We start from the raw sequence: 24827 nt of genomic DNA, 5'->3' as shown, positions 1-24827 counted from the left end.
TAAGGTGAGAACCGCTTTGGTATCTCTTAGCGATGTGACAATCCCAATATTTTTTCTGATTCCGATACAATTACCGATTCTGTACTAAATTCCTGATTTTGACGCAAGTACCGATTCTGATTCTTTATAAATCTCTAGATATAAGTTTGTTATTTCCCCTCCTCTCCCCGATTAACATAAATGTGAATATATACTGTTGGACGATGAGCTATAGATTTTTGCTAATTTTACTACAGTCTGAAGTAGTGGTGGGACGATTAATCAGAATCGTTAATCGTAAGAATCGTATATTTTGGGGGGGGAATCGCAACATCTCTTCTCTGAGATAGAGGTTGCAGGGAAGAGAAAAGGACATCTCCTACGAGGCTACAAAGTCTATTTTGAACTCTATCAAGGCAGGACAAGTCCTTTCTAGCAGCTCCTGCCCAGATGTGGCAACAGTATTCCATCCTTGGACGTACCTGGCTCTTATATAGATAGAGAATTGCGTCAGCAGTGAGATATCTACCGGATCGATAGAAAGATCCCACCATTTTTCCAGCAGCCTTGGCAACAGATTTGATGTACGTGTTCCATTTAAGATCAAGACTAATGGCCAAGCCCAGAAGCTTGTCAAAACTTGAGGCCTCCTGAAGACGAGAGCCATTCATTTCAATTGATGCCAGATGTGTATCAGAATGTTGATGTAAAGAGAGAAGCTTGGTTTTAGATGCATTAAAAGTAACCAACTACTAAGTTTTATTATCGGAAATATAATTTTATAAAATATTTTTAAATGATTTTTTGAAAATCACTGTATGGAATTCACTCCTAAATTAACTGATCATTATGAATTTTGGAACCGCTGTAAGATTGGTAATGTGGACTATATTTAATTTAATATATGCAAGGGGGGGGGCAACAAAGGGTGTTGGCCCTTCATGGAAATTCTACGAATTTAAAAAAAAAAAATGGGTAATAGATTTTCAATTAATAAAAATTCTTCAAGTTTCAGTTTCTTTTATGTATTTTAAAAAGGGTTAAAGGGGGACGGATATAGGCATTAGAAAATTAAAATATTTCAGATTTGCATTAAATTTGATCGATAGTCGTTTTTTTTCTTTGGCTTTTTTTTTTGTTTTTTTTCTTTGGCTTTTTTGTTTTTTCTTTGGCTTTTTTGTTTTTTCTTTGGCTTTTTTGTTTTTCTTTGGCCTTTTTTTGTTTTTCTTTGGCTTTTTTTGTTTTTCTTTGGCTTTTTTTTGTTTTTCTTTGGCTTTTTTTTGTTTTTCTTTGGCTTTTTTTGTTTTTCTTTGGCTTTTTTTGTTTTTCTTTGGCTTTTTTTGTTTTTCTTTGGCTTTTTTTTGTTTTTCTTTGGCTTTTTTTTTGTTTTTCTTTGGCTTTTTTTTGTTTTTCTTTGGCTTTTTTTTGTTTTTCTTTGGCTTTTTTTTGTTTTTCTTTGGCTTTTTTTTGTTTTTCTTTGGCTTTTGTTTTTCTTTGGCTTTTTTTTGTTTTTCTTTGGCTTTTTTTTGTTTTTCTTTGGCTTTTTTTTGTTTTTCTTTGGCTTTTTTTGTTTTTCTTTGGCTTTTTTTTGTTTTTCTTTGGCTTTTTTTTGTTTTTCTTTGGCTTTTTTTTGTTTTTCTTTGGCTTTTTTTGTTTTTCTTTGGCTTTTTTTGTTTTTCTTTGGCTTTTTTTTGTTTTTCTTTGGCTTTTTTTTGTTTTTCTTTGGCTTTTTTTTGTTTTTCTTTGGCTTTTTTTTGTTTTTCTTTGGCTTTTTTTTGTTTTTCTTTGGCTTTTTTTGTTTTTCTTTGGCTTTTTTTTGTTTTTCTTTGGCTTTTTTTTGTTTTTCTTTGGCTTTTTTTTGTTTTTCTTTGGCTTTTTTTTGTTTTTCTTTGGCTTTTTTTTGTTTTTCTTTGGCTTTTTTTTGTTTTTCTTTGGCTTTTTTTTGTTTTTCTTTGGCTTTTTTTTGTTTTTCTTTGGCTTTTTTTGTTTTTCTTTGGCTTTTTTTGGTTTTTCTTTGGCTTTTTTTGGTTTTTCTTTGGCTTTTTTTGGTTTTTCTTTGGCTTTTTTTGGTTTTTCTTTGGCTTTTTTTGGTTTTTCTTTGGCTTTTTTTGGTTTTTCTTTGGCTTTTTTTGGTTTTTCTTTGGCTTTTTTTGGTTTTTCTTTGGCTTTTTTTGGTTTTTCTTTGGCTTTTTTTGGTTTTTCTTTGGCTTTTTTTTGTTTTTCTTTGGCTTTTTTTTGTTTTTCTTTGGCTTTTTTTTTGTTTTTCTTTGGCTTTTTTTGGTTTTTCTTTGGCTTTTTTTGGTTTTTCTTTGGCTTTTTTTGGTTTTTCTTTGGCTTTTTTTGGTTTTTCTTTGGCTTTTTTTGGTTTTTCTTTGGCTTTTTTTGGTTTTTCTTTGGCTTTTTTTGGTTTTTCTTTGGCTTTTTTTTGTTTTTCTTTGGCTTTTTTTTGTTTTTCTTTGGCTTTTTTTTGTTTTTCTTTGGCTTTTGTTTTTCTTTGGCTTTTGTTTTTCTTTGGCTTTTTTTTGTTTTTCTTTGGCTTTTTTTTTGTTTTTCTTTGGCTTTTTTTTTGTTTTTCTTTGGCTTTTTTTTTGTTTTTCTTTGGCTTTTTTTTGTTTTTCTTTGGCTTTTTTTTGTTTTTCTTTGGCTTTTTTTTGTTTTTCTTTGGCTTTTTTTTGTTTTTTTTTTCTTTGTTTTTTTGTGGTGGAAGGGAGGGGGGGGTCTACACAAGATTTTCTAGTGTAACTCCAATCCAACGGTATAGATATTCCGGGTTCTACCTATTTAGGTCAAAGCAGCCAAAGAACCCCCCCCCCCCTTCTACTGACCGAGCCAAATATTTTGTCAATAAACAGTTAAGAGAAGAAATAGTTATATCAACGTTTGAACTGTTTTCTTCTGAGTGCCTTTTTAATCTCTCTCTATATATAAAGTTAGGTATGTGTGTATTGCAATAGTTTTTGAATGATTTATTAGAATTGGTGATTGAAAAAATAAAAATGGAACGTTTGTGGAATCGAACACACAAATATCCAAGTCAATGGCTGAATCCTTAGAAAACGGTTTCCAATTTGTAGTAAAATGGATCCAAAACGGATTCACTATTCACAAAACGAAACCGTTTTTTTTTTTGGGGGGGGGGGTGAGGTTGTCTATAGAAGATTCTCTAGTTTAACCCCAAACCAATGCCATAGATATTCTTGGTCCTTCCTATTTAGGTCAAAACCGCCAAAGCAACCATTCTGCTGACTGACCCAAATGTTTTGTCAAAAAGTTAACAGAAGAAATAGTCGCATCAACATTTCACACACTCGTTTAAATAGTGCTTTCTTGGCGCTTTTTAATCGCTAAATATATAAAGTTAGGTATGTCTATACGCAATAGTTTTTGAATGATTAATTGGAATTGGTAATTTAATTTAAAAAAAAAAAAAAAAATGGAACTTTCGTGATATTGAAATCGAACAAATATCCAAGTCAATGGCTGAATCCTTAGAAAATGATCGTCAGTTTCTGATAAAATGGACCTAAAATGGTTGGTGACATTCAAGATTCATAAGAAGCTCCCTATTTTTTTTTTTTTTTTTTTTTTTTTGTGCAACTTTAACTATTATTAGCTTTTTCAACCACCGTTTGCCACGACTGATGGCAACCTCTCCCAAAAGTTGAACGTTCAAATTCCTCAGTTTTATATTCATGAGCAACAATGTCTGCCAAGCGCCATCTCCTGCTGTTTTTAAAATCCGATTAAAATTGAGGAAGTTATGACTATTTTTGTGCCTCACACGTTTGTATATTTTTCCCTCGTGAATTTAGCCACATTTTAACTTTTTCAGTGAAAATGTTATCTCTCTCTCTCTCTATATATATATATATATATATAGATAAACGAAAATGTATGCATGTGTTCGCTTTTTCTGTATGTCTACAAAAGACTTTTTTCAGAGAAGCGGTCGCTCGCTTCACAACTTAAACTTTTTATATCACATATAAATCGTAATATCTCTCAGTTAACAACGGAGCTCGCCTGTCTATTTAATTTGCTTGACTTCGGGAAGATAAATATTCGACATTTGTCGCTCGCCGCATGTGGGTTAGTCTTTTTCCTATAACATCTTGGGAAAATAAAAATAAAAAAAGCGTTTCTGCAGTAAATGAAATACTATCCTGCAATCAAACTTGACCTCAATAAGTCATTAAAACGTGCACCTGCCAAATCCAAGTAATTAAATAAATTCAAACGTGTTTCCGTTAGCATCTCGCGGTGGCCCAATGGTTAAAACCGTCGCACTCTTTTTTTTTTTTTTTTTCACACTTTAATTTACGACTTTGCCTTAACGGTTCGGGTTCAATCCTCATACTTACCTACCAAAACATTTTTTTTTTTTTTTTTACTCCCCCATGAGTTTTGATTTACCCAAAACCACACACCTCCAAACACCCGGGCAACGCCGGGTACCCCTCGCTAGTCTTTGTTAAAATACAAGGTTAAGCAATGAAATTTGCTATATAAGTGTATTTTTGTGCAAGGAATTCAAATGTCACTGAAAATCTCCAGAAATTAATGGTTTTCAAATAATCTGCAGTATTTACTGCAGATTATTTGAAAACCATTAATTTACAATAAATAAATATGCTGTAATTCCTTAAAAATGCCATGTATCCATTTAAAAGAAAAGTTGAATTGCAATGCATTTTATGTACAAAAAAAATGCAATTTAAATTCAGGACATTTTAAAAATGATATTGCAATATTTTTTTGGTATTGTAGATTAACACCTTCAATTACCCCCCCCCCCCCCCATCTGACTACCTCTCCAAAATATGATTCTAGCTTTTTTGACAAGTATGTGTGAACGTCTTGAAAAACTTTAATGAAAGATTTATTATTTTGGAATTTAATGTAAAATGAATCCCCATTTTGAGCAATTCTAGCGTATTAGGTCAGTTAACCACTTTTTTTTTTTTTTTTTTTTTTTTTTTTTTTTGTCTATGGGCGATAAATCATGAGTCTTTCTCTAAAGATAGTCATGTGTGGTTTTAAGAGGATCTTTGTGCAATCATGGGAGGATTGGGGATGGCTAAAATTAATACTTTTGTGCTTATTTAAAAAAAAAAAAATTGATGCCTTAGATTTTTATAAAACTTTCTTAAAAGTTATAACTAATTGATTTTTTATATAAATTTGTTTTTACTTTGCGCTAACTCTTGGGTGTGCCCCAGGGGCTCTTTTAGGGCTAATAAACACTCCATTTTGGGACTATTTTACCATATTTGTCCAAAATTTTCTGTGTTTGTCTATTTAGGTTTGCATGGTGCTGAACTCGAATTTAAATATTAAGTTTTGAGACATTGTGTTGAACAAAGATGGCGGCGTAGTTCAGATCAGTAACAAAGATGGCGGACAAGAATCAAATGCGGTCCGTGGTGTAGTAAACGGCGAACTGATTGAATCTAAAATTCGATAATGTTTATAATTTTGAGACGTTTTCATTGGTTGTTTAGCACAGCCGTTGGTTATAAAAATGATTAGCGAATCCATTCATCTCATACCCCCATTAGGAGCCTGATGGGGATGGTCTCCTAGCGGCTTCGGCTGCAGGGAGATAGGGTAGTAGTACTCGTCAAGGATTCGTTACTTGACACTCAGCCCAACAGGTGAGAGGCCGGGAACCGGTCCAGCACCTGTTGGACTGAGGTACACCGCCTGGGTAATACCTAGGAGGTCCACCCTCCCAGGCCTTGCCACTGGGCTTTCCGGTGGAGTAAGTTAATTGCTTACTACCTGAGGCGCCTCTACCGGGGAATGCCGACGGGGTTACTCAGGCAATTTCTAAAAATTGCAGGAGTGCCCTTCCTTTAGGGGAGCCTGCTGGATCCCCACTTTCCGGCCTTGTGCCACATTTTGCCGAGGTGGGCGGCAATTAAATAACTACCCCCATTAGGAGTAAAAAACATTTTACACACACCCTTTTTTGATATAATGGAAAAATCCTTTCGGATTCAATTTTGGTTTCACTTGAGAAAAGGAAAGAAAAAAAAAATAAATAAAAATAAATGAACAAAGAAAATAAACCAAGAAAATTTTTTTTTTTTTTTTTTTTTTTTTTCTGGTTTGGGGGGAATTTGTCTTTATTCTCATTGGTCAAAAAGAATGATTAATATATTGATATAATGTGTGCAAAAAGAAGCCATTTTTTTTTGATAGATATAAAAGTAAACACTTTTTAAATATATATAAACATACAAATAGAATACTTTTCAAATACATAAACATATGCACAAAAATTCACAAATATACATTTTTTGTTTTAACAAATGTTTGCCAAAAAAAAAAAAAAAAAGATACAAAAAGAACTATTTGACAAATAGGAAGTTTACAAAAGGGTTTTAACAAGTGGCTTTTTTTTCTTTTGTGTGTGTGATTTTGACTGTTCATGCTTCTCCTTTTGGGTTTCTAAAAGATTTATTCATAATTAGATTCCAAAAAGTTCGGTTATAAAATGTCTTAATTTTATTCTTTTTATAGGTTTAGTGAAAATGTCAGCTATATTATTTTCAGCCGTCACATAAGTAAGAGTAGTAGATTTTTTTCCTTATAAAATGATATCTGATATCAATATACTTCGACCTTTGATGAATTATTTGCTAATAAGATACTGCTCTGATTATCACAATGAATTACTATAGGTTTTTTTTACTTAGATCTGGTTTTAAAATAGATTTTAAAAGGGTGTTCAAAAAAATTGCCTCCTGTGCGGAATGAGTAAGAGCCACATATTCTGCTTCACAAGTAGAAAGGGCAACAATTTGTTGCTTTTTAGTTTTCCAAGAGATCATAGGTCCAGTCTTTGACAGTCTAAAACAATACCCCGCTATACTCTCTCCTCAGTTAGCCCAATCTGAATCCGAAAAGCCTTCTAAATTTAGAGGATATGTAGATTTTTTTAAATCTTAAAGATTGTTCCTTGGTTCCTTTTAGGTAATGAAGGGTTTGTTTTGCATGATTAAGGTCTTTAATTGTCGGTTTCGATAAGTTTTGAGATAGCTTTGTTATAGTGTAACATATGTCAGGCCTTTTTGCGGTCATAAAGTAGATGAGGCTACCTACCATTTCCCTGTATATTCAGTTATCTATGAATTTTGTTTCGGTCCCTATACTTTTATTTATGTCCGTTTCGACGGGAGTTGAATGCGGCTTACAAACTTGCATTCTGAACTTGAGCAGAATTTTTTTTAATGTATCGTGATTGGTTCATAGTTATAGTTTCATTTTCACAGGTAAATTTTATACCGAGGAACCATGACAATCGTTCAAGATCGACTATTTTACATTTTTTATTTAATTCATTTTTAACATCTCTTAAAGTGTTGTCACAGTTTGAGGCGAGTAATATATCGTCAACCTAAAAAAAACAAAATCAACAATTTATTACCCACATTTTTGGTATACATGCACGCGTCTACAGGACAGTGTTTGAATTCCTGTTCTATTAAATAATTATGGAGTGTTAAATTCCAATTGTGTGCACTTAGTTTTAGTCCATATAACGATTTATTTAATTCCCACACCCAATTTTTATTTTTCATTTTAAATCCCTCTGGAGGGTAAATGTAGATTTCTCAGTCAATCGGAGCATTTAAATAAGCATTTTTTACATCCATTTGATGTATTTTTAAATTGTATTGAGTGGAAAGTTGTAATAAAATTCTAATTGTCGTTAAATTTGTCGTTGGTGAAAATGTTGCCAAATATTCCACTCCAGAAATTTGTGAGAAACGTTTTGCCACAAATCTTGCTTTAAAAGTTTCACTGCCAGAAGCTGTGATTTTTGGAAACCTCCCAGCGTGAAGAAATTATATTTTTATCTGTTGGCTTTGCCACTATTTCATATGTGTTATTTTCAGATAAAGCTTTCAATTCGGATACCATAGCTTGTTCCCATTCTTGGTGATTTTGTGAATTAATCGCCTCATAACTTTCCGATGCGCTGTTCAACGAATAACAGTAATCCACGGCATAATCTTGTATCTTTTCAATTTGTAAGAAGTCTGGCCTTTTTCGTTCCCTTATTGGGTATCGACGTGTCTGGTTACTATTTTCGTCAGAAGTACTGTAATTGTTAATATTTTCATTGTGATCGATTAAGATGCTAGGTAATATTTCACATTTTTCATCCACTGGATCGCCATTTTTTTAATTTAATGTATCGTTGAATTTTACACCTCTAACCCTTTCTATGGCATTTTGAGCTGCGAAGTAGATTAAGTATGGCGGGCTATTTTTATCGTAACCTACGAAAGTACCTTTTTCGCTTTTAATATTTAGTTTACTGGTATTTTCTATAAATGCAAAACAATCAGAACCAAATAGAGGCATTTTATTCATTTTAGGTTTTACACCGCTTTTCCTAGCCTCTTATTGAACGATCTATTTCTGATATATGCTGCTGCCATTAAAGCGTACGTCCATAAACTATGCGCTAATTTGGATTCGATAAGTAGGCATCTTGTCATCTTAAAAAGGGTTCGCCATGCCCTTTCAGTGGTGCCATTTTGGAAGGGGGAATACGGCGCCGATTTCTCGTGTTTAATATGGCGGTTAATTAATAGAAGTTCAAAGTTTTTACTAGTAAATTCAGTCACATTGTCTGAGCAAATACATTTTACTGAACCGTACGGGGCAACATCAGCTAAATATTTCTTAGTGGCGAGGATAGTATCGGATTTGTTTTTTAGAAAATAAACCATAATTAAACTGGAAAAACCATCAATAAAGTTCAAAACATACCTTAGATTATTTCTCCCCATCGGGCTGATCGGACCTGCTAAGTCACAATGCACAAGTGAGAGAATTTTCGTAGCTTTTTTGTCTGGCGTTCGGCTTATATCTTATATTTTCCCCTGTGCACACACATCAGTTTAGGAGATCGTCTGAAGGTATTGTTTTCATGCCTTCGCCTACATTTGGTAATTTTTTAATATCAGCTGTATTGCAGTGTCCTAGAATTTTATGCCAGGTTTCCAAGTCATGACAGGCAGTTTTTGAGGGAACCATACTATTTAAATAATATAGTCGGCCATTTTCTTTAATGTCAAATACAGTTCCATGGGGTATATCAATTTTGATGTATTTTGGCCAAATTGTATATTCGCGCCTTGTTTAATTGCAGCCTGAATGGAAAATATGTCTTGCTTAAATGTAGGTATGAACAGAGCATTTTTTAGAATACAGTTACAGATTTCGCCTTTATTATTTTTTTAGGGATATTTTAGCATCGTCTCTTTTCAAGACTATATCATTTGACTACCGTCGGCAAGTTCCACAAAATGACTTTGAGGATTAAAAGTTTGAATCAAAATTAATAAAATCAGATTCATTGGTGATAACGTACGCTTGTAGTCTACAAGGAGATTTTTACCGTTTGTGGGATTGTCAAAGTGACATGTGAATAGAAATGTATGTTCTTCCTCAAAGTTCTCAACGTTTTTTACGGAGTCCATTTTAGAGCGTTTATATCGACATTGGAAACTTTTGTTGGGTCGTCCACAATGACAATTTTATTCTTTTTCTTGGGAAAATTACTTTTGGAGAATACGTTGCGGTGAGGTGCGTAATTTGATGGTGTCTGCTTTCGAGAAGCATTTTTGAACTTCATAATATTGCTGGAGTTATTATTGTCCACGAGCATACGATTAATCTCTTTGTAACTGCACAATGCCACTTTAAATTCGCTGAAATTTATGGGTTTGTCTTTCTGAGTTGGAAATGGTTTAAAATCGGCTGGAATTCCCTTGAGCGTCATTGATATCAACAAGCTATCACTTATTATTTCACCTGAGAGTTTTAAGGCATTGGCGGTTGTTTCTGCCCTTATAACATAGTCGGTAATCATTTCATCCTCGTTACGTTTCATACGTTAATTCTGTATATAGGGATATTATTTTCGGTTTCCCTTTTGATAATGTTCTCTTAATATGTTCAATGCTTTCCTTCCATCATCCAATGCGTCTCTTATAATCAGAGACAGACTTCTATCGTCTAAACATTGAATCAGTTCTGCAAAAACAGTCGCGTTCTTTTTGAGAAATTCGGGGTCGTTTGGATTCTCTGTTGGAGATTGTATGACTTTGTGTAGTTTTCGAATCCTTAGATATCCCAGAAATTTTACCTGCCACAATTCGAATTTAGATTTCGATCCGTCATAGAAAAAACGGTGGCTGGGCCCATAACCTGTTAAGTTTTGAGGCATTGTGTTGAACAAAGATGGCGGCGTAGTTCAGATCAGTAACCAAGATGGCGGCCAAGAATTAAATGCGGTCCGTGACGTAGTAAACGGCAAACTGATTGAATCCAAAATCCAACAATTTTTATAATAATTTTGAGACGTTTTCATTGGTTGTTTAGCACAGCCGTTGGTTATAAAAACGATTGGCGAACCCATTCGTCTCATACCTCTATTAGGAGTCAAAAACATTTGGGGACTTTTGGGGCTAAATGGGGGGGGAGGGCAAATGATGGACTTAGTCATGTTTTTTTTTGGATGGTGCAGAACTCAAATTTACATATGTTAAGGCCTAAAACTGCACCGTTTGTTCATTTTCACCAGGATCTGATGTCCCCTGAGGATTTTTGGGGCTAAATGGGGGGAGGGGGACAAATGCTGAACTTAGTCATTTTTTATGCCTCACGGGGTACCATGCATGCTTCACTTGTTTGTTTATTTTTTTTATTTTTTTTTTTTTTGGATTAAAATAAAACAAAAAAAAAACAGCTAGTTTTTCCATCGAATCTCAAATAAAAACAATTTTCTTCCGCGTATCATGATTTTAAATTACTAGCTACCACAAGAGAAAACAACATACAATTAAACTTTTAATGGATAAAAACAGTAAAAAGATTGATGTACTTAGCAGTGGGTGTCTGCAGAAAATTACTTTCAAAATTTTCAATACTCCTCATATTGAAGTTTTTTTTTTTTTTTAACACAAACAAAAAAAATGAGTAGTCAAAAGTATATATATATATATATATATATATATATATATATATATATAATAAAAAAAGCAGGAGTATTTTGAGGACTTAGTGCTTTGGTTTTTAAAATGTATATTTTACCAGAACCTCCTTGAAATCTGTGACTATTCAAAGCGTTTTATCAGCCATGTGTATGTGAATTTATATTCACAAACGATGTGTCTCTGCAGGTCCCTGCTGCAATCTCGTCTGAGGTGGTTATATTTGCAGTTGACACCACATTGCGTTATCGATTTGTAAGCAAATTGAACACAAGTATCCAAGGTAATAATTGGCTCCTTAGAAATTGACCTCCAAGTTGCAGTAAAATGGTTTTTTTTTTCTTTTTTTTTTTTTAATGATTAATTGGAATTGTTAATTTAAAAAAAAACAAAAAAAATGGAACTTTTGTGATATTTAACACAAATATCCAAGTCAATGGCTGAATCCTTAGAAAATCGTCTCCGGTTTATAATGGACCTAAAATGGATAGTGACATTCAATATTTACAAGAAACTTTTTTTTCTTTCTTTTTTTTTTTTTTTTTTCTTTTTTGTAACTTTAACTATTATCAGAAGCTTTTTTTAATCAACATTTGCCACAGAAGAGACGTTGCGAGCCTGTCTTTGTTTTATCGTTATTTCCATGGCAAGTTCTCGTCTCAGCTCCAATCTCTTGTCCCCCCCCCCTTGCCAATCTTTCACGAGAAACACCCGTCTGGCTGAAACTACTGTCAATAATTTTCCCCACACTTTAACTGTGCCTAAATCCAAACGTAGATTCCATGAGCAGAGTTTCTTTCTTAGAACTGCACGCCTTTGGAACTCTCTTCCGTTTGCCTGTTTCCCATCTGACTACAACTTGGATGTCTTCAAGTCCAACATAAACAAATTCCTGACAAACCGCCCCCTTAAGTAAGACACTCTATCCAATCTCCAATACTAATGATTACTACAATACTATCTCATTGATTACTGTACACGCAATAACCCTTATCCCTGAGTGACCTCCGGGCCTTGATAAGTGGTGATCCCCCCCCCTTGTAAAAAAAAAAAAACAAAAAAAAAAACTGATGGCAACCCTTCCCGAGAGTTGAACGTTTAAATTCCTTGGCTTTATATTTACAAGTCACATGTTTACTAAGCTCTAGTCCCTGCTGTGATCTCGTCTGAGGTGGGGATATTTGGTGATGACACCACATTACATTCTCAACATGTAGGCAAAATGAACAACAGTTGGATCCTTAGAAATTGAAACAAATACAAGATGCTACCAAGTCCGTACAAGATTCTTTGATGTAACCCTAAACCTTCCCTGTAGATAACCCACGTCTTTTCTATTTAAATCAAAATAACCAAGAAAACCTTTTTCCTGCTGACCGAGCCAAATATCTGTTAGATGAAAATCTAGCAGAAGAAAGAAATACTCTTATCAGGGTCGCACGGTCATCGTTTTAACAATGTTCACATCAATCCTTATCCTACAAACTTGCAAATACATGTTTGAGATATTTGTGGACTTAAGTTAGACCAGCTATTTTCTAACCCCCCCCCCCCGTCATACCAATTATATTTCCCACCACCAGTTAGAAAAAAACATGATCGCATAGAATTTATTTTTTACTCCTGTTCACCCCTTACAAAGTATATCCCTACTTGGACGTAAGGGGCTACTATTAGGAAAGATTAACAAGATATTTATTTGTTACATTTAAACTTCTGCATATCAGTACAGCCAGGGAAGCAGGCAGCAGGAAGGGAATTCCAAAGTCTAGCTGTTAGAGGGAAGAAAGTATTAGAATAGAAAGCTTTCTAGCATTTAGGGACCTCAGCAGTGAAGGGGTGAGATCTTATTGCTAAGCGTGTTTGTCGGGGATATGTCAAAGGGAGGTACAAGTGAATTTATTTATATTTAAAAATAAACATTGATTTTTTATATATATATATATATATATATATAGTGCCAGCAAAAAAATAAATAAATAAACATTGATTTATATATATATATATATATATAGTGCCGGCAAAAAGAAAGTCCGCACTTGTAACTTTTTCAAAAACTGTAAATTTAAGTTAAATTTAATCTGTTTAAACAACCTATACCTCATTTGATTCACCTTTTATTCCTCTATAAGACGCAAGCCAATGATTTCTGTAAAGAACAAAGAGTGCCGTCTGAACTTCGTCAGATACAATGAAGATCATGAGCTATAGTTTGTTTAAACTGTTACATTAAATTTAGCTTAAATTTGCGGTTTTTGAAAAAGATTTACAAGTGCGGACTTTCTTTTTGCCGCCTGTGTGTGTGTGTGTGTGTGTGTGTATATAGTCTTTGAAGTTTTTAACCTTTAAAACTATACAAAAAAATATTTATCATTCGTTAGAAAACCATCTAGTCAGTAAGTCATTTAATCACCTACAATCACTGCATCAACTCGCTCTCGAATTGACTATAGTACCAATAATTTATTTTTCAAGGGATCATCAGTTGTTTACCATGAAACACTGTTTCGAGGATTTAAAAACAAAACAGTATATTACATCATGGCTCTCCAGCAGTGTTGATCAAACACCACCACCCTTAATCTTAGGAAGAAGACATGTTACAAACATTTGATCCAATTTCCTATTCTTAATTGCAATTACTAACCCCTTCGTACTATAAAAATCAATTTCTTACCTGATTTCCACATTTAAAATGGATAAATTTTTTAATTTATCAGTCTTGTATTTATAAGATTAGGATTAATCCATTTAACTACTTATCACCCCCACTATGATTAGTATTTAGTATATTTACATTCTTTATTTCAAATTTAGATATATAAAGGTTAAAAATATTTTTACATATATATGACTACATTTTATCACATAAACTTAAAGTATTTACTTCAACAGTGCTCAATACATATGTAGAACTAGGTAGTAAGTTATAAGATATATATGGCGATTAAGCTACCCAGAATATTCTGCGTTTCATCCATGCTAGGATTCATCAGGCTTATGCTAGGATTTTTTGGTTGTCTCGCGTTTTTATATATGCACTTTCTATTGTGTTTTTAGTTAGCCAATCAGCTTTCTAGTTTCTACCGCACACTTCCTAATCAGCCAATGAGTAGGCACTTACAGGACAAAGGCCCAGCTGACCTCCAGTTCACCCGTTCCTTTGTGTGTACTATTTTAGTAGGGAGCGCCCTGACCTATTTTAAACCTAGGTTAAATGTTTTTTTTTTTTTTTTTTTTTTTTTTTTTTAGTTTAGTTTATTGCCAGAAACGCTGCAAAAAAAAAAAAAGGTGGTAGGTTCTCTGTACTGTGCTAGAAAGCTACTAATGCCCGAAAGTATCCCGTACCTCTATAAGGCCACTATTCGCCAATGTATGGAGTATTGTTGTCCTATTTGGGCTGGTGCATCTGCTACTAGTCTGTCACTCCTAGACAGGGTTCAAAAGTGAGTCGCCAACCTAATAGGTCCTGAACTGTCATCTAAGCTTCAGCCTCTGTCCCATCGACGTGATGTAGCCTCTCTCTGACTGTTCTACAAATATTTCAATGGTGAATCCTCTGACAAACTGCAAGAACTTGTGCCCCCTCGACATAAATATCTCCGACAAGCAGCAAAATTCCACCCCTTCACAGTTGAGATCCCTAGATGTAAGAGAACCTTCTACTCCAGTAGTTTCTTCCCCCAGCTAGACTTTGGAACTCCCTTCCGAGTTCCTGCTTCCCCCAACTGTACTGACATGCAGAAGTTCAAGTGCTACGTGAACCGACATCTTGCTGCCCAACTCCCTACATAGTACCCCTGTAGCTTATGTTCCCTGATAGCAGCCCCCTACAGCAAAGTGGCAATGTGCCTTGTTTAGGGTGAAATTGCAATAAAAAAAAAAAAATTTTTTTTAAATTCCAAAATTTTAGATCTGCAATTGGTAACAGCTGAAGTATCGGAAGTGGCTGTAAAGCAAGGGAGATAAGTTAATCTTTCATTAAGACAAATTATATAACAATTATAAAAAAACCCTTTCCAACGACCGATTGCCATGGCTAATAGCATCCTACCGTCATAACGATCATCAGAACTCTCCTGTTATATAACAGTTTTAAGAAATCGTGTGTGATGTTCGTTAATCAGACTATTCTTATCTTGGATGTTATTAACACATTTCGGTCGCTGCAACCTGCGACCTTCTTCAGGTGTTGAAAATATGCCTCTTTAAGGTATTTATTTGCTTTCCCACTAAAGCAAATTAGGCACAAGGCCGTTTTTTAATGTGGGGTGGGGGTGGGGAACCAGCTCCCCTAAAAGTAGGGTAAAAAGGGGGGCACTCTGGTTGTGACCAAAAATAATTGTCTCAGTACAGAGGGTTTCTCCTCCATTGACAGGTACAAATTATCTTAAGTGCAGCATCTTTGATCCCGGCCAGAAGGCCAAGTACCACAGGGTATTTATTTGCTCCCCCACCGAGCAAATTAGGCACAAGGCTGATTTTTTTTTTTTTTAAAGTGAGGAGTGAAGGGGAAATGTGGACCAACTCCCCGGGGAGTAGGAGAGCTGGATAGTGACAATTTGTATGAAGGGTTGCCCCTACATTGACCAAGGTCTTATATGTAGGGTTTTCCCCACATATGGTCTTTGCTGGCAGTGTCTGTCGGAACAGATACTACACTTTGAGGTATTTATTTTGACCCCCCTCCCCCCCACTAAGCAAATTAGACACAAGGCCGATTTTTTTATGTGAGGAGTGAAGGGGAAATGGGGACCAACTCCCCGGGGAATAGGGGAGCTGGATAGTAACAATTTATATGAAGGATTGCCCCTACATTGACCAAGGTCTTATATGTAGGGTTTCCCCCCACATATGGTCTTTGCTGGCAGTGTCTGCTGGACAGATACTACACTTTGATCCCGGCCTGAAGGCCAAGAACAACAGAAAAAAGGCAAGCCTCTTTTCTATTTATTTTTGCCTCTTTAAGCATAATAAATAAATGACAAAAGTCTATCTTCCAAATTTCATGATGTTGACCATCTTACAATTTATTCCTTTTAATTCTGCTATGGTTTCAAATGATCTGAAATTCATAATTCTTAACAGCAAATAACTTATGGTATCTAAGCAAACTATAAAGTATTTGCAGCTTCTCTTCCAATTTTCAGATTTTTTAATCATGTCCAAACGCATTTTATTTCCTTTTGGTGGATTGATTGTTGTTATTTCTTCTGATGAGTTAAGGGCAAAATAGATTCACTGATTGACATAATAATTAAGTGAATGATTTTGTGCTACGAAACATACTTATATAATTTCCCCCAAACTTGATGAAAGGGAGACTAAAATTTGCTATGGTTTCAAATGTTTTCTAGGTTGGCAGTATTTTGTGCAAACAGTTGGCAGAGATGGCGGAAATTTTCTGTTTCTATGTCTGTCCTTGTAGCCATGTCACTAGTAAGGGTGCTGGAGGTAAACGTTTTGTCTGGGCTGACGTTATCCGCCTGATAGTCAGGGACCCGAACCTTGGATTAACCACTAAGGAGGCTGTCCTATCAGCAGGTGCAAAGTACTGGGGCTGCTGTATTGCCATTTGGTGAATGGATTCTGGACCATGCAGTAGCTTCTGGTGGGGCCTCTCGATGCCATACTAGTGGGTAATTGTTACGGCTTTACCTTATCATTAGCTACAAAAAAAAAAAAAAAAAATTCTTTGTTTCTTTTTCTCTCTTAGTTTCCCCCTCTCTGTCCTGCTCTAAGTAAATCTGACGACCTAGTCCACAAATTCCAAAATTTCATCATGACAAGTTTCAAGAAAAAATACACGATTAAACCCGGTTCTCCAACTTCCAACGTAGACCCCTACTACCATGTCTCCTTCTCCAACATCAGGGGTCTACGTTCTAACCTTCCAGAGGTTGAAACCCAATTACAAGAGACTAAACCAGACCTTTTATTTTTAAGTGAAACTGGCATTGGACAGGCTATTTCCCTAGAAGAGTTTGCAATTAAAGGATACCCTAACTTAACTTCTAAATTTGACCCCCAAGATCGCCATGGGCATGGAATATGTGCCTATATTAAAGATAGCTTTCCATGTGGTAGGGACATCTCCAGGGAAGATCCTAACTTACCCTATATGTGCTTCCGGATTGCTTTAGCTCACACTACTGCATTTATATTTACTCTCTATCGCCCCCACAACAGCGGAGTTACTTTCTTTCAAAGCATATCTGAGAAAATTGACCAAGTCCTATCTGCTTATCATTCAGCTAACATTCACGTATGTGGAGACTTCAATGTTCACAATGTCGAATGGTTGACCCACTCAAACAAGACTGATGATGAGGGGAGGTTCTGTCATGATTTCTCAATTGCCTATGACCTCACTCAGATTGTTAAGGAACCCACCCGTGTGCCTGACAATGACGGCCAGTATGCAAGCCTACTAGACCTTTTTCTCACAACTTAGCCTGAACTATGTTCAGTTTCTGTTCTGACGCCTCTTGGATCTTCCGACCACTCTGTTGTATCAATTAAGATAAAAATGAAATGTAATAAGTCCCCAGACGTACCTCTCCATCGTACAGTATATCGATACACCAAGGCTGACTGGGATAGTTTCCATACATTTATACCTGATCTACCTCTGCATTCCATGTTTAAAAAGGATGTCCTCTATAGTATTAAACCTGACGGAATGGTTAATTGTAGGTATTGACCGTTTCATACCCTCGAAAAAGTTACAGCAAAAACCTAACAGCCAGCCATGGTTCTCTCCAGAATGTGCTGCTGCCATTGCGCACAGAAATCACTTTTTCCACTGCTTCCAATGTAATAGATGTATGGAAACTAAAGCCGCTTTCAGGACTGCCAGCAACCATTGTAAGAAAGTAATTAAGAACACAAGAGAGTTGTATGCTCAATCTGTTAAGTCCAAAGTAGCTGAGCAGCGGCTTGGTTCTCACCAGTTTTGGCAAATAGCAAACAGAATCCTGAACAGAAGCGTGTGCTCCATCCCAACTATTATCAATGGACCTGAGGTAATCTTGTCAGCATCAGACAAAGCCAAACTCTTTGTCAAGAACTTTGCTGCAAATTCTACCCTTTGCGACCAAGGCCCCCAACCCCCAATATTTACTCTTGTATCAGAAAACACGCTATGTGATATACGTATATCTGTACGTGATGTTGCCAAGCTAATCAAAAACCTTGATTCCAGTAAAGCAGCTGGCCCTGACGGTATTCCAATTATAGTACTCAAAAAACTTCAACCTGAACTAGTGCCCATACCTACAAAAGTGTTTAAACGTTGTCTTAAGGAGAATAGTTTCCCATCTCCCTGGAAAATCTCATCAGTATGCCCTGTATTTAAGAATTCAGGTGATCGCTCATCCCCCTCTCAGTACAGGCCAATAAGTCTCCTGTGCGTCATAAGTTGTTGGAATCTGTGTTAAATACAGAAGTAATCAACCATCTCAACAAAAATAACCTTAGTGACACTCAATATGGTTTCCATTCTGATAGATCTACAGCAGATGTGCTTACAGTTATATCTGATAGGATTAGCAAATCTCTCGACGGAGGCCACCTTTCTAGGGCAATTGCTCTTGACATATCTAAGGCCTTTGATAGGGTATGGCATAAAGGTTTACTTCATAAGATTTCTAGCTATGGTATAGCTGGAAATGTCTTCTCAATTATTAAATCATTTCTTTCTCATAGATTCATAAGAGTAGTAGTTGAGGGGCAAAAATCAGAAGCTCACAGTATTAATGCCGGTGTCCCTCAGGGGTCCATCCTGGGCCCAACTCTTTTCCTGATCTACATTAATGATTTTCCAAATCACATCCTTACATCATTTGTAGACATTTATGCTGACGACACTACCATTTATGGTAGCACATCTAAGACAGTAAACGACCAAGTTCTCTCCAATTCTCTCTCCTCTGATCTTGAGCACGTAGTACAATGGGGAAAGGAGTGGCTGGTTACTTTTAATGCATCTAAAACCAAGCTTCTCTCTTTACATCAACATTCTGATCCACATCTGGCATCAATTGAAATGAATGGCTCTTGTCTTCAGGAGGCCTCAAGTTTTGACAAGCTGGGCTTGACCTTTACTCCTGATCTTAAATGGAACACGTACATCAAATCTGTTGCCAAGGCTGCTGGGAAAATGGTGGGATTTTTCTATAGATCCGGTAAATATCTCACTGCTGATGCTATTCTCTATCTATATAAGAGCCAGGTACGTCCAAGGATGGAATATTGTTGCCACATCTGGGCAGGAGCTGCTAGAAAGGACTTGTCCTGCCTTGATAGAGTTCAAAATAGACTTCGTAGCCTCGTAGGAGATGTCCTTTTCTCCTCCTTGCAACCTCTATCTCACAGAAGAGATGTTGCGAGTTTGTCTCTGATGTATCGTTATTTTCATGGAACATGTTCAATTGAGCTTCAGTCTATGGTCCCCCCTCGCCAAACTTTCACAAGAAACACTCGTCTAGCTGTACACACTATCAATAATTCCCCCCACTCTTTATCTGTGCCTAAACCTAAACGTAGATTCCATGAACAAAGCTTCTTTCTTAGAACTGCACGCCTGTGGAATTGTCTTCCGTTTTCCTGCTTTCCGGCTGACTACAATATGGTTGTGTTCAAGTCTAACGTAAATAAGTTCTTGATGAGCCGTTCCATATAAGTTATCAAATTTACCAAATTTTCATTACTAACGATTACTATATTGTCCAATGTCTACTGTACACTCTTTAACCCTTATCCTTGAGTGGACTCTTGGCCTTGATAATGTGGTGATGCCTATGTAAAAAAAAAAAAAAAAAAAAATGATCTGAAATAACAAGAGACTTGATTCCAAATATTTCTTGTATGTTAAGTCTTCTCTATTTTGGAAATTGGGTACGATTATGAATATCTCCAGTATCAAATAATTTTTATACACTGTGAAATTTACTTTATGTATGAAAACCAAAGAGGGAAGATATAACATAGGAGAAATATTTGGAATCAAGTCTCCCCTTGCTGTTATTTCAGATCATTTGAAACCATAGCAAGTTTTGGTCTACCCTCCATCAAGGCCAGAGGTTTTGGTAAAAATATCAATTTTTTAATTCATGTGCAAAACTAGGAAAACAAATGACTATGAGTTAAATATTGGTAAAGGTGCAGTATCTTTCCACCCACAAAAAATCCTTTAAAATTACAACTATTAAAGGTTTTTGAGGGTGCTGAAGACGAAAACAACACTTAAAATCCCAGGAAATGAGTAATTTCAATGCTATGAACGAATTATGGTTTCAAAAAGTGGGGGAATCACTGTTCTATATTAATTTAACGTAAAATAAACACCTACTTTATATCCATAGTGCCCATAAAGTAGGTGCTCATTTTACGTTGAATTACTATAGAAAAGTGATCCCCCACTTGTTAAAACAATGTGTGGCCTTTAGAGCAAATGTCACATAGTCGGCTACACAATTCAATTCATTAGCTTTCCAATGAGGCTTTTTTTTTTTTTTGTTTTTTTTTTTTTTTTTTTTTTTTTGTTTGTTAAATTCTGATCATTAGTCGTCGAGATTTTGAATTTTTAAAATTGCCAAGAACAAGTGATATGTGTATGTATGTGTAATATATATATATATATATATATATATTTGCAGCCAAATTGAATATTAAAATGCTCAGGTTTGTATTACTGTACACATAGATTCAAAAAAGTTGTCAAAAAGCAAATATATAACAAATAAATGTCATCAAAGGCAAGCTAAGTTACTTTTCTACCAAACTGGATATATTTTTCGTGTTTTTATTCAATGTAACATGTTTATTCAGCTCGAAAACCATACAGTGTTTACCGATGTATTGGAAAATTCAAGATGGCGGCTGACTCTCTCTTTAACACGGTAAGTTCGGGAAAAGGTGTTATAAAAAAAAAAAAACTAGACAAAATACTATTAAAAATCCGCCGAATATATGTCAACCTATGTCACGGTAACATATATTCAACAAGTTTTTAACAGTATTTTATCCAGTTTTTTATTTATAACACCTTTTCCCAAACTTACCGTGTTAAAGAGGGAGTCAAACGGCATCTTGAATTTTCCAATACATCGGTAAACACTGTATGGTTTTCGAACTGAATAAACATGTTACATTGAATAAAAACACGAAAAATATATCCAGTTTGGTAGAAAAGTAACTTAGCTTGCCTTTGATAACATTTATTTATATATTTGTTTTTTGACAACTTTTTCGAATCTGTGTGTACAGTAATACAAACCCAAATGCTCGTATCTTTGGTTACATAGGATGAAACTACATGAAAATTCTCAGGCTTTTAGAAGATTATAATACTATTCTATGGTTAAAATTTTATGACAGTTGGTAAAAATGAACCTATATTTTCAAACCATTAAAATATGCCCGAATTTGCGTATATTTGTGTATATCTATACTCTTATAAATTCGTTTTTCAAGTGTGTGTATTGAAATTCATATTAAAATCCTTTTCTTTATTTAAAAAGAAAATACAAGTTTGTTATGTACGGGGCGTGGAATTGCATTCACTAGCAGAAGATCTAGCTAATTTGCGTATTCCTTTAAACATTCATTTTAATTCCCTATTAGTTTTTTCGGTTTTCTCATTAGATGATCATATTTAGTTCACTATTTTATGTAATTATATAAATTAATGTATTAATGCAGATGTTCTAGATGATTTATACTTGCATAATATTTGCGTAAAAAGTTTATAGTAAACACAATTGTTTCCATATATACTTATGTATACGTATATATTTTTGTTTAAAAAAATTTGCCTACCAAACTCCTCCTAGAGCTTTTGGTCTACAGACATGCAACTTCATATATAAGGTATTTGAATCCATGTGAAACTTTATATTTGGGCTTTAGCCCGGAAAAATCGGTGCGAAAATTAAAAAAAAAAAACAAGATGAAATTTGCCAGGTGAAGGTCGAATGCTGCTATTACGAATGCACAACATAGTAGCTATTGGTTCATGTTTTTCTTTTTAGCTTTCCAGTAAATGTCTTCATGGCCCAGTCATTGGCGGCAGAGGCAAAAATATGTCGTAAGCTGAAGGTCTTGGTTTTGATTCTCGGTGGTATCGCACAAGTCTTTATTTTTCTTTTTTTTAACTTTTGAAATCATTTTACTATATATTGCGTCCAATATAATCTATAATATAAATCTCCCCTTTTTGTTTAAATGTATGTATGCCTAAAATTTTCGACAGGCGACGGATTTTCACGAGATTGGTATCGTTGTGAAGCTGAACCTTCGGACGACAAATATAGAAAAAATTGGCTAAAAACATTGATTAATCACTTCACCTTCAACTGGGCGCTTTTTCGCCAATGTTTTTGAAAGCCATCCTCTCTTTTCGATTGACTAGCCTTAATTTAAACCTACATCACTTCCGGTTTGGCCATGGGCAAAAATGCAAAGACGTCATGTTTGTTTTGTTTTTTATGTTCTTTTCCTCCTTCACGGAATGAGTTTGAGCCAGCCTGCATCCAAACACCGGGGCAACGCCGGGCACCCAAGCTAGTATATATATAAAAGTGAACATGTCTGTGTACATTTCCCTATGCAATAACTCTGTCAATTTTAAGTCTACAGACTCGAAATGTAATATACAGGGTACTGAGATTTGGAAAAACTTTTGATCGATTTTCGGCCAGAAATTTGGCTGTTAAGGGGTCAGAGTTCAACGATTTGACCTTTGAGAACTTTACCAAACTCCTGATAATTTTGAGTCTAAACACTTGAAATTTTAGATATAGGTTCCTTGGACATGGATCTAACTTGATTTGAGTCCAAAACAATAAATGTTAAGGGGTTGTAATAAGGGTCAAAGTTAAAAGAATTGACCGTTTAAGTTATTTAATTTTTTTTTTTTTTTTTTTTTTTTTTGCTCAACATACACCTCCAAACACCCGGGCAACGCTGGGCTGAAATGCTAGTATATATGTGTGTGTGTGTATATATATATATATATATATATACACACACACACACACACATGTATATATATATATGTAGTGTCCATATTAAAACTTTATATGCATAGATATTTAATAAGATATTACATATATATACGTATATATATATATATATATATATATATATATATATGTGTGTGTGTGTCCTGGCAGGCCAGCTTTAGTTTTGCTGTTTCTGTTGTCTCCCCTGTTGCTTTGCCAGGCCACTAATATACATATACTTATCTGTTTTAATATCTAATAATTTTTTTTCTTTTCAAACTCAGGAGTGCCTCAGAAAAACAACAGTCGAATTGCTGATGTGCCATTGATACTCCCAGGTATGCTTAACATATTTGTTTATTAAACGTTGATTAATTCCTAAAAGTAAATATTTTGGCCATAAACTAAATTTCTGCTTTGATTTTGTGATGGAGTTATGTTTGAACATTTTTGTTTTCTGTTTTTATTAAGCAAAATTCATAATAAATCACCTTGGCCAGAAAGAAAGTGTAGTATCTGTTCTGATGCTGCACTTCGCCTTTTTTGTCCTTAGTCACTGAAGGAGAAATCCTTCATGATGGAGGCAGTTTTTATTTTTGTTCCTATATAGACTGCCTCTTCAAGGGATAGCTGAAACCACTGTCAATTTTCCCCCACTCTTTATCTGTGCCTAAATCAAAATGTAGATTCCATGAACAAAGTTTTTTTTCTTAGAACTGCACACCAGTGGAACTCGCTTCCATTTGTCTGCTTTCCAGCTGACTATAACTTGGTTGTCTTCAAGTCCAGCATAAACAAATTCTTGATGAACCGCCCCCCCCCTTAAGTAATCCAATTTACCAAATTTCCATTACTAACGATTACAATATTATCCCATTACTGTACACGCTATAACCCTTATCCTCGAGTGGCCTCCAGGCCTTGATGGGTGGTGACTGCTATGTAAAAAAAAAACAAAACAAAAGTGATAGTACATAATTAAAGTAAAAAATAAATAATTGCAAATACAATAATCAATAAAATCAATAATCACAGGAATCACCAATCAATATACAGGTTGTTATTGACCATCAACAACAAAGTCGAAACACTTAATGTTACTGAAAGCTTTAAGTCTCCCCGCCCTCTCCGAGGATCTTAAGGGCCTCCTATATGATAAATTTGGCCAACGCCCTTCTGGTGGAGGTGGTACTGGCTCCATTAGGAAACCCTCGATTAGATCATTTCTGTAATGACCTGTTCCCCATTGATTGCGATGTAATGCTGTTCCTGTGCAGTTCTAGGAGGTTCACCCTCACAGGCTTTGCCTTCTCTTTGAGAAGGGGTTAGTTCATTGCTAACGGCCTGAAGCACCCTTATTGGGAAATGCCGACGGGAGTGGCCGGGCACTTTTTTTTTTTTTTTTTTTTTTTTTTTTTTTGCAGGTCAGAGTGCCCCCTCTTTTGGGGCGCTGACATAATTCGACTTTCCAACTTTGGTTTCACAGTTCTTGTGAGAGAACTAAATACCTCCTTATTGGTCAGTAAGACTTTGGTGCAACAGGACGGATATTTATATATAAATACTCATTTATAGTTGATTTAGTTTGTGTTGGTTTGAATGGGAAAACTAAACAATCCTTTAACGTTGCTAGTGTTATATTATCGTTAATTAAACTTTTTTTTTCTTTAATTTTTAATAAACTACACGTTTACAATGTTCTGGTATTCGATTGCTAAACAGCCTTGAATGTTGTGTTCATTGTCCATATCCGGCGTCACCCGAGAGTTAATGTAATTTTTGTAATATTACTAGCGGAGGTGCCCGGCGTTACCCAGATGTTTTTTGA

General features: G+C 35.1%; 1 protein-coding gene across 1 annotated transcript in view; it reads left to right on the top strand.

Annotated features, from left to right (window-relative positions):
• The window catches only part of LOC145265356 (carbohydrate sulfotransferase 11-like), a 208174-nt gene that overhangs the window by 68037 nt on the left and 115310 nt on the right, over positions 1–24827 (top strand). Inside the window, exon 2 of the mRNA XM_080121129.1 lies at positions 23284–23337. Within this exon, the coding sequence (XP_079977255.1) occupies positions 23284–23337 (54 nt within the window). The remainder of the gene's footprint in view (positions 1–23283; positions 23338–24827) is intronic.

This window comes from Euprymna scolopes, chromosome 40, assembly GCF_053919585.1.
Source record: "Euprymna scolopes isolate OS-2025 chromosome 40, ASM5391958v1, whole genome shotgun sequence".
Taxonomy (NCBI): domain Eukaryota; kingdom Metazoa; phylum Mollusca; class Cephalopoda; order Sepiida; family Sepiolidae; genus Euprymna; species Euprymna scolopes.
This window is presented reverse-complemented; position numbering and strand designations above follow the sequence as displayed.